General features: G+C 55.8%; 1 protein-coding gene across 2 annotated transcripts; it reads left to right on the top strand.

Moving 5' to 3' along the window:
• The first annotated feature begins 2,953 nt into the window (after nucleotides 1-2,953).
• On the top strand, nucleotides 2,954-8,982 carry LOC310888871 (adenosine 5'-monophosphoramidase HINT1-like). 2 transcript variants are annotated; one of them, XM_083852492.1, is made up of 4 exons: nucleotides 2,954-3,143; nucleotides 4,593-4,698; nucleotides 5,402-5,609; nucleotides 5,825-6,528. In XM_083852492.1, the coding sequence occupies exons 1-4, from the start codon at nucleotides 3,001-3,003 to the stop codon at nucleotides 5,869-5,871; spliced, it is 504 nt and encodes a 167-aa protein (XP_083708618.1). In that variant the 5' UTR covers nucleotides 2,954-3,000; the 3' UTR covers nucleotides 5,872-6,528. The 2 variants fall into 2 exon arrangements, 1 of the variants encoding a protein (XP_083708618.1); XR_014576230.1 differs by lacking the exons at nucleotides 4,593-4,698; nucleotides 5,402-5,609; nucleotides 5,825-6,528 and adding exons at nucleotides 6,960-7,006; nucleotides 8,269-8,982 and having other exon boundaries at nucleotides 2,982-3,143.
• The last annotated feature ends 1,083 nt before the right edge of the window (nucleotides 8,983-10,065 follow it).

Raw genomic sequence — 10,065 nt, 5'->3', positions numbered from 1 at the left:
GATGAAGATGTTGAACAAGACCGGACCCAGCACCGACCCCTGGGGAACACCGCTAGTCACAGGGCTGCAGCCGGACTCTGCGCCGCCGATCACCACCCTCTGAGCTCGGCCGGTCAGCCAGGTCTCAACCCACCTTACCGTCCACTCGTCTATCCCACGCTTTCTCAGCTTTGCTAGCAGGACGTCGTGGGAGACAGTATCGGAAGCCTTGCTAAAGTCAAGGTAGATGACATCCACTGCTCTCCCTCCATCAACGCAGCTGGTGATGCCATCATAGAAGGCAACGAGGTCGGTCGAGCACGATTTCCCCTTGGTGAATCCATGCTGACTACTCCTCATAACCTCCTTCTCTTCCAATGGCTTGGAGATGGCATCCAGAACAAGCTGTTCCAACACCTTTCCAGCTGTTCCAACACCTGTCCAGGGACGGAGGTGAGACTGACCTTTCCAAGAGCTCCACATCCTTCTTGTGCTGGGGGCCCCAGGCCTGCACGCAGTATTCCAGGTGGGGTCTCCCAAGAGCAGGGTAGAGGGGGATAATCACCTCCCTCTCCCTGCTGGCCACCCCTTTGTTAATGCAGCCCAGGACACAGTTGGCCTTCCGGGCTGCAAGCGCGCGCTGCTGGCTCGTGTCCAGCTTCTCGTCCATCAGGACCCCCAAGTCCTTCTCCGCAGGGCTGCTCTCAAGTTCTTCTTCTCCCAGTCTATAGAAATACCTGGGATTGCCCCAGCCCAAGGTCAACGCCTTGCACTTGGCCTTGTTGAACCTCATTAGGTTCTCATGGGCCCACTTCTCCGGCCTGTCCAGGTCCCTCCGGACGGCATCCCTTCCCTCTGTTGTATCGACTGCACCGCTCAGCTTGGTGTCATCTGCAAACTTGCTCGATTCCGTCGTCTGTGTCATTGCTAAAGATGTTGAAGAGCACCGGTCCCGAGGCCGACCCCTGAGGGACACCGCTTGTGACCGGCCTCCACCCAGACATAGAGCCGTTGACCACAACCCTTTGGCTGCGACCAGCCAACCAATTCTTTATCCGCCCAGCAGTCCATCCTTCAAATCCATACCTCTCCAATTTAGAGAGAAGAATGTGGTGAGGGACCGTATCAAAGGCTTTGCTCAGTCCAGGTGGCATATCCTATCCCAGGACTGGTTTCAGCCGTAAACAACAAACAGTTACGAGGAGAGGTGTAGCTCTGTAAATATTTTTGTTGCCTTGGGTGAATTGGTGTCTGGTCGCACTGAGTGGCCCGCGTGGTAGCTGGGAGATGGCCGACGGGGAGGACTGAGATGTTAAAGCTGCCTGTGGTTGCCTGCCCCCAGCCCCAGCCCCAGCCCCGTCCCCGTGTGCCATCCCGATGGCAGTAGCGCCTGGAACCTCAAACTAAAGCGAGCGTATTCTGATGTCGTTACCCTCCAAGCCTGTCAGAGAGGCAGAAGCGCTGTGGCCTACTCAGGCAGGAACCGCGCGTGTGGGGACGGCCACGTCCCTGCCGCCGTGTCGGGCCAGTTTGAGCTCCGCTCTCCCTGGGGCTGCTGCAGGGCACCGCGGACCACGCTTGGGCAGCCTTGGGGGGCACTGCCTATTTTTCCAGAAGCCTCCTCCCCAGCTGAGCACAAACCCAGTTGTGATGTGCCAGGGCTGAGCACAGGCTTTGTATTCCTCCCCGCCACCCCGTGCGCGGGAGGTGCAGCTTTCCCCCTTAGAAACACCAGCAGTTGAAGTGGGGCTCTCAGGGAAGGTTGTGGAGCAACTTCTGAAAAGGTAAGGCCTGCCCTGGCAAAAGCGGGGATCTGCCTGCGGGGAGCAGCGCCCAAAAGCCACCAGCGTGTTTGGGGTGGAGCTGATAGGGTCATAAATAATAGTTGGGGCTACGAGCGCGAGGTCCCGCATTTGGTCCGGGGCAATCCTAAGCACGAATCCAGGCTGGGCGGAGAATGGATGGAGAGCAGCTCTGAGGAGAAGGGCCTGGGGGCGTTGGTTGATGAGAAGCTCGTCAACCGGAGCCGGCAATGCAATGGACGCTTGCAGCCCGGAAAGCCACCCGTATCCTGGGCCGCATCAAAAGGAGGGCGGCCGGCAAGTCGAGGGAGGTGATTCTCCCTCTCTGCTGCTGTGCTCTTGTGAGGCCCCACCTAGAGTAAGTACTGTGTTCAGCTCTGGGGCCCCCAGCACAAGAAGGACGGGGACGTACTAGAACGCGTCCAGAGGAGGGCCACGAAGATGACCAGGGGGCTGGGGCACCTCTCCCAGGAAGGCAGGCTGAGGGAGTTGGGGTGGTTCAGCCTGGAGAGAGAAGAGAAGGCTCCGGGGAGACCTTGGAGGGGCCTTCCAGTACCCAAAGGGGGGGCCCTACAGGAAAGCTGGGGAGGGACTCTTTGTCAGGGAGAGGAGCGATAGGGCAAGGAGTAATGGTTTTAAACTCAAAGAGGGTAGACTTAGACTGGATAGTTGGAAGAGATTCTTTCCTGAGAGGGGGGTGAGGCACTGGAACGGGTTGCCAGGAGAAGTGGCGGATGCCCCGTCCCTGGAAGTGTTTAAGGCCAGGTTGGATGGGGCTTTGAGCAACGTGGTCTAGTGGAAGGTGTCCCTGCCCAGGGCGGGGGGGTTGGAATTAGGTGATCTTTAAGTAAGGTCCCTGCCAAGCCAAGCCATGCTATGATTCTATGATCGGAGCAACCGTTCTGTGGAGCTCGTTTCCCAGCCGTGCAGGGCCCGGCTTCCCTCCGCGGAGCCGCCCAGCCCGTTTTCGGGCGCCCACTTCCTCCCTCCCGGTCGGATCCCTCCGCGCCCCGAGGGCACGCGACCTCCCTGAGCGCCGATAAGCACCGGGTCGACGGGAGCGGAGCCGCCGAGAGGGCGGGGACAAGGGAAGAGGGCAGGCGAGGCAGCCAATCGAGGCGCGGGAGCGGTCGGCGGCGATCTGTCGGCCCAATGAGCGCCGCGGAGGGCCGGGCCGAGTGCGGGAAGGGAGGGGGCGTTGTACCGAGCGGGCGCCGTCATGGCCGACGGGATCGTTAGGGCGCAGGCCGCCTGGCCCGGCGGCGGCGCTGCCGCTGCAGCCGCTTTCGGAGAGGTCGCCTGCAAGGGCAAGGAGGTCCCCGCCAACGTTCTCCGTGAGGATGAGCGGTCGTGGGCGAGGAGGTAGCCGCGGCGTCGTCGTGCGAGTCTTCTCTTTCCTTCCTTCCCTCGGCCGCTCGCAGGCCCTCTGAAACGAGGGCCCGTCGCGGGTCCCGGGAGTGCGGCAGGGCGGGTGGTGGCCTTGCTGCGGGAGGGAGGGAGGGAGGCAGGGAGGGACGGACGGACGGACGGACGGTCGGTCGGTCGGTCGGTCGGTCGGTCGGGGTCTCTCCGGCTCGTGGCGCTCTCTACTGCAGCGCCTCTAAAACCCCGCGCTTCTTCGGTGCGCGTCCCGCCTGCCCCCGGGGTGCCACGGCGCGTACTGGGTCGCCGGCGCAGTCGGTCTCCTTGGGGGTTCGGACTGCCTGCGTATAGGCAGCGAGCATCGCAGTAGTGACCGTAATCAGTCATTTCTGCGTAGCAGAAACGCAGGTCTTGATGCGCCTCGTGACAGCGTTCTAGAGACGCCCCGGCTCGGCCGTGCTAGGCTTTGGTTATGGCACCACCCCCACCGCGCACGCGAGCGCACGCTCTCTCCAAAGTGGCTTGTGAAAGGGAAGAATTGCAGCTTTTCCTAGCTTTCTTAAACATCTAGAAGCCAGTCAATCCCGCAGGCTGCTGGTCCTCACTTGAGGCAGGGGGGGAACTTAGAACTGCTTTTGGAGTGTAGTTGGCTATAGCGAATGGTCTTGAATTTGCTTAGCTCGCTGTACCGAAGGCCTGTTTCACAGTTGAGCGATGTTATAGGGGGGAGAAGTGTGAGGAAGGCTCGTAATTCTCGATTGTCGCGCAGTGAAAGGCGATGGTGAGTAAGAAGTGCAAAGCATCTGTGGAATCGAGTCTTATCGGCGCTGTTTCAGTCGCATCTAAAATAAATAAAACTGCCGGAAGTCGCTAATCTGAAGTACTCGGCTGTCTCGTTGCCCCCGTCACCTTGCGTGCTGGATCCTGCTTCTGGTGCCGTATGCAGTTTCGGTCTGCTGGTGATTTGGGGAGTTCCCTCGCAATTAGTTGCGAGTCGATGGTTTCCTACAGATCGGTGGTATTCGTGTTTCGCAGGTGATACCTTGGCCTCGGTCTGGAGGTGTCTGACGTAGAGCCGGCCGTAACGGGCTAACTTGGAATGTTCTTTCCCCTGAGTACGTGGCGTTATCGAGGACGGAGAGTTTATACAGCCTCAGCCGGATTACTCCGGGTTCTTTGAAGATGCCTTCCTACCTCTGGCCGAGGCAATATTTGGACATAACTGAAGGACAGTTAGCAATTGTTTGCCGCTTGTGTGTTTTGCGTGTAGAAGGTAGAGAACTTTGCCTATTCAAAGATCGCTTAAGAAGAATCGCTGTTTTGTCGTGCGCGTTTGGGGTACCTGATAATCTGCTTCGGTAGGACGAGTTCGGTGGGGCATAGTGATTTGCTTAAGCTGTTGCCTTTCTCTGAAGCTGACTGCGTTGTAACTGTTTACTCTTCCTCCAGCGCCTTGCGTTCCGTGATAGTTCGCCTCAGGCTCCAGTGTTTTTTCCTAGTCCTTCCTGAGAAGGCAGTTGTCCGGTTATGTGAAGCAGAAGATTCTGGCGGACCCGTGAGTACTGTGGGAGCTTTCTTTTCGCTAGGCTGGCTGTACCTGTAACTAGTTTGTAACTTCCTAGACTCTTTCCCGTCCCCTCTTTTCCTCTGGATGTTGCGGAGGGGCGCACAGTAGGCTATTTTGGGTTTTCCGATGCTGTAGTCTTTTGCCTCTAGCTTGTAATGGAGTTGAGCTTTTTGACTAAGAGCGGCGATATAAAGCGATGCTGGTCTCCGGCTACGCGCTTGTAGTGCAAAAAGCAGTGTTGTTCCGAAGTACGGTCTGATGCCCGTTTTCACGGTTTCCAGACAGCGGCGGTGGTACTTTGACTATGCAGAAGAGGGCTTGGGGTTTGGGCAGGTCAGAGGCGAGGAAAGGGAAAGCTGGTTGAGCGGCGCTGGGTGTTTGTTTCGCTGTTAGCTATGCAAGTCAAGTTCCAAGGCTTTGTGAGGCCACGCAAAAGAAAAGGCACCGTGAAGCTTTTATTTTCCGCCAGAGCGGCTTACGTTGCCCGAAGCTATGACGGGGGCTTTAACCCCCGAGACAAATTTAGCTTCTGTGACTGTTTTGTAGTCTGTTCCTGTCTAGAGGGTAATTCAAAGAGCAGCGGTTGAATCGTGAAGGATTAGCTAACCGTGTTCTGTGGATGGTTCTCCGCTCGCGTTCGTTCTGTGCGTCGTGGCACGTTATGTTAGGTAACGTTATTTCCTTTTTCCAGCTTCTTGGGCGTGTAATGGTTGTTGGCAAGAAGTGTGCTGCTAACCTGGACCTGACCAATGGATTCCGGATGGCTGTGAATGCCCACCCTCGGGCCCTTCGGGCTGTCGTGTACATCTACGTATTCTGGGTGGCGGTCAGTTGGGCCGGCCTCCTGGCTAAGGTTTTTGCACCGCAGGCGTCACTGCACGCGTACGGGTCGCCGCCGAGTAGGTTTCATATGTTGCCCGTCAATCTAGCCCCTGTTGACGTATGATTTTTTTTTTTTTTTTTTTTCCTGGACGGCTGTCTATGGAGGGTAATAAAGAGCTTTGAGCAGCACTTGCACAATAAAGATGGAGCATGGGGATATGACCTCTGTCTTGTGTGTCTTGCCGATGGAAATAGTTCTGCAAGTTAAAAGAATGTTTCGGTCTGTTGACAGTGTCGTGTAGATGGTGGTTTGCCCAGTCATTTGAAACGCGAAGATAGAAGCGCTCGGCGGTCCTGTGGGTCTCCATCTCCCTAAGACGATCTAGGATGTGCTGTGTGTTTGAGGCCTTGCTATCTTCCCCCTGCTCCCAAATAAAAGGGCGTGCTTTTATTGCGAAACAGCCGCATCGAGGACTGGCAGATGTAGAACCAGAGAAGAATAAGGTTGGAAGAAAGCTTCCAGGCATCGTCTGTTGTCTGCCCCTGTCCCGAGGAGGCAGAATAAACTCTACCCGGTGTGATTTCTGACAGGTGCTTGTCAGCCTGTTCTTGACTACCGTAGGAGTTTTGCTACCGCTTTCTTTTCAGTCGTGGGTTTCGCAACTTCGAGAAGTAATTTCTCCCACAGACGCTTTTCAAAGCGTAGAAGGCTCTGGGATGCTTGAGTCGGCTTCTGAACGTTCAAGACTCGGCTGCCGTTCCCTTTATTTTTTTGTATGTATTTTTAGAGTCTTTTTTTTTCCTAAACGAAGTCCGTTGTTCAGGAACTAGAAGAAGGATTAGCTAAAGGCACCATAAGGCGTTTAAATGCGATCACCTCTCGTGCTTTGTTAGACCTCTGGCTTTGCTGTGCTCCTTGTTTAATTGCGGTTACGTTCAAGGCTTACTGGAGCGTGGGAGCGTTAAAATGCTATTAAATATTTTTAGTGTTTGAAACTTGCTAATGAAATGATTTTTGTGACTCCGTTCCTCACAAAGAAACTCGATTCCTTAGCAGGAGGAATGATCTTTGTTACTGGATCTGTTTGCGGGGTTAACGATTGCAGCTGTGAATGACTAAAGTCTTTTGAAGAAGCTGAATGATAAAAACCAAACCGAAACAAGAAACAGCCCTTGTTCTACTCGAAGTAATATAGAATTTGCCGTTTGCGGGGTCAGATGAAAATAGTTGTGGAAGTCAACTACTTGGGGGGGGGGGGGGGAGGGGAGGGAGGGGAAGGGAAGGGAGGGGAGGGGAGGGGAGGGGTGGGTGGAGGTGGAGATGCTGTTGCCCTTTCAGGGAAAGCTTCTTAAATTGGCACTTGATCAACTGTTCTGTTTCTGTATTTGTCCTTGGTCTCTTTCATTGGTCTGTTTTGTTGACGTAGAAGAGCCCATGGAACTGCTCAAAGAAACCTGTGCAAATGGACCTTGAGTAAGTATTTACGTGTTCAACTGTTCCCCAGTCGGTCTAGCTAATGCTATCAGCGCTTGTAGTCTTTCACAAAAGGTGTTTAATTCCTGAGAAAGTAGAGGAGGAAGATGATTGGTAATCTCTTTGCTTAATAGGCACTGTTAGACAACCGTAGAAGGCGAAGAAATTTGCCCCCGAGGCACCAATTTGACCCTTCCTTTAGCCTGTACGCTTTCAAAGAGCATATCATAGAACCATAGAATGGCCTGGGTTGAAAAGCACCTTAAAGATCATCTAGTTTCAACCCCCCTGCTCTGGGCAGCGTTGCCAACCACTAGAGCAGGCTGCCCAGAGCCGCGTCCAGCCTGGCCTTGAATGCCTCCAGGGATGGGGCATCCAGAACCTCTCTGGGCAACCCGTTCCAGTGCCTCACCGCCCTCTGAGTGAAAAACTTTCTCCTAATATCTAAGCTAAATCTCCCCTGTCTTAGTTTAAAACCATTCCCCCTTGTCCTATCGCTATCAACACGTGTATTTTTACTCCTGTATATACAGATTCGTAGGGGTTGGAAGGGACCTCAAGAGATCGTCGGGTCCAACCCCCCTGCCAGAGCAGGTTCCCTAGAGCAGGCTGCCCAGGTAGGCGTCCAGACGGGCCTTGAATATCTCCGGAGAAGGAGACTCCACAACCTCCCCGGGCAGCCTGTTCCAGCGCTCCGTCACCCTCACCGTGAAGAAGTTCTTTCGCGTGTTGGTGCGGAACTTCCTGTGCTCCAGTTTTTGGCCGTTGCCCCTTGTCCTATCCCCACAAACCACTGAAAAGAGGGTGGCCAAGTCCCACTGTCTCCCACACTTAAGATATTTGTAATCATTGATAAGATCCCCTCTCAGTCTTCTCTTCTCAAGGCTGAACAGGCCCAGGTCTCTCAGTCTTTGCTCATAGGGGAGATGCTCCAGGCCCCGTATCATCTTTGTTGCCCTCCGCTGGACTCTTTCCAAGAGATCCCTGTCTTTTTTGTACTGGGGAGCCCAGAACCGGACACGGTACTCCAGGCGAGGCCTGCCCAGGGCAGAGTAGAGGGGGAGGATCACCTCCCTTGACCTGCTGGCCACGCTCCTTTTAACGCACGCCAGGATCCCGTTGGCCTTCTTGGCCACCAGGGCACGCCGCTGGCTCATGGTCAACCTGTCGTCCACCAGGACCCCCGGGTCCTTCTCCGCAGCGCTCCTCTCCAGCAGGTCATCCCCCAGCCTGTACTGATACACGCGGTTGTTCCTTCCCAGGTGCAGGACTCTACGCTTGCTCTTGTTAAACTTCATTTGGCTTCTTCCTGCCCAGCTCTCCAGCCCGCCCAGGTCTCGCTGAATGGCAGCACAGCCTTCTGGCGTGTCGGCCACTCCTCCCAGCTTTGTATCATCGGCGTACTTGCTGAGGCTGGACACTATTCCCTCGTCAAGGTCGGCGATGAAGATGTTGAACAAGACCGGACCCAGCACCGACCCCTGGGGAACACCGCTAGTCACAGGGCTGCAGCCGGACTCTGCGCCGCCGATCACCACCCTCTGAGCTCGGCCGGTCAGCCAGGTCTCAACCCACCTTACCGTCCACTCGTCTATCCCACGCTTTCTCAGCTTTGCTAGCAGGACGTCGTGGGAGACAGTATCGGAAGCCTTGCTAAAGTCAAGGTAGATGACATCCACTGCTCTCCCTCCATCAACGCAGCTGGTGATGCCATCATAGAAGGCAACGAGGTCGGTCGAGCACGATTTCCCCTTGGTGAATCCATGCTGACTACTCCTCATAACCTCCTTCTCTTCCAATGGCTTGGAGATGGCATCCAGAACAAGCTGTTCCAACACCTTTCCAGCTGTTCCAACACCTGTCCAGGGACGGAGGTGAGACTGACCTTTCCAAGAGCTCCACATCCTTCTTGTGCTGGGGGCCCCAGGCCTGCACGCAGTATTCCAGGTGGGGTCTCCCAAGAGCAGGGTAGAGGGGGATAATCACCTCCCTCTCCCTGCTGGCCACCCCTTTGTTAATGCAGCCCAGGACACAGTTGGCCTTCCGGGCTGCAAGCGCGCGCTGCTGGCTCGTGTCCAGCTTCTCGTCCATCAGGACCCCCAAGTCCTTCTCCGCAGGGCTGCTCTCAAGTTCTTCTTCTCCCAGTCTATAGAAATACCTGGGATTGCCCCAGCCCAAGGTCAACGCCTTGCACTTGGCCTTGTTGAACCTCATTAGGTTCTCATGGGCCCACTTCTCCGGCCTGTCCAGGTCCCTCCGGACGGCATCCCTTCCCTCTGTTGTATCGACTGCACCGCTCAGCTTGGTGTCATCTGCAAACTTGCTCGATTCCGTCGTCTGTGTCATTGCTAAAGATGTTGAAGAGCACCGGTCCCGAGGCCGACCCCTGAGGGACACCGCTTGTGACCGGCCTCCACCCAGACATAGAGCCGTTGACCACAACCCTTTGGCTGCGACCAGCCAACCAATTCTTTATCCGCCCAGCAGTCCATCCTTCAAATCCATACCTCTCCAATTTAGAGAGAAGAATGTGGTGAGGGACCGTATCAAAGGCTTTGCTCAGTCCAGGTGGCATATCCTATCCCAGGACTGGTTTCAGCCGTAAACAACAAACAGTTACGAGGAGAGGTGTAGCTCTGTAAATATTTTTGTTGCCTTGGGTGAATTGGTGTCTGGTCGCACTGAGTGGCCCGCGTGGTAGCTGGGAGATGGCCGACGGGGAGGACTGAGATGTTAAAGCTGCCTGTGGTTGCCTGCCCCCAGCCCCAGCCCCAGCCCCGTCCCCGTGTGCCATCCCGATGGCAGTAGCGCCTGGAACCTCAAACTAAAGCGAGCGTATTCTGATGTCGTTACCCTCCAAGCCTGTCAGAGAGGCAGAAGCGCTGTGGCCTACTCAGGCAGGAACCGCGCGTGTGGGGACGGCCACGTCCCTGCCGCCGTGTCGGGCCAGTTTGAGCTCCGCTCTCCCTGGGGCTGCTGCAGGGCACCGCGGACCACGCTTGGGCAGCCTTGGGGGGCACTGCCTATTTTTCCAGAAGCCTCCTCCCCAGCTGAGCACA

Source organism: Anser anser (assembly GCF_964211835.1).
Source record: "Anser anser genome assembly, contig: SUPER_W_unloc_2, whole genome shotgun sequence".
NCBI lineage: Eukaryota > Metazoa > Chordata > Aves > Anseriformes > Anatidae > Anser > Anser anser.
The sequence above is the reverse complement of the archived record's forward strand: the minus strand, read 5'-3'. Positions and strand labels throughout refer to the sequence as shown.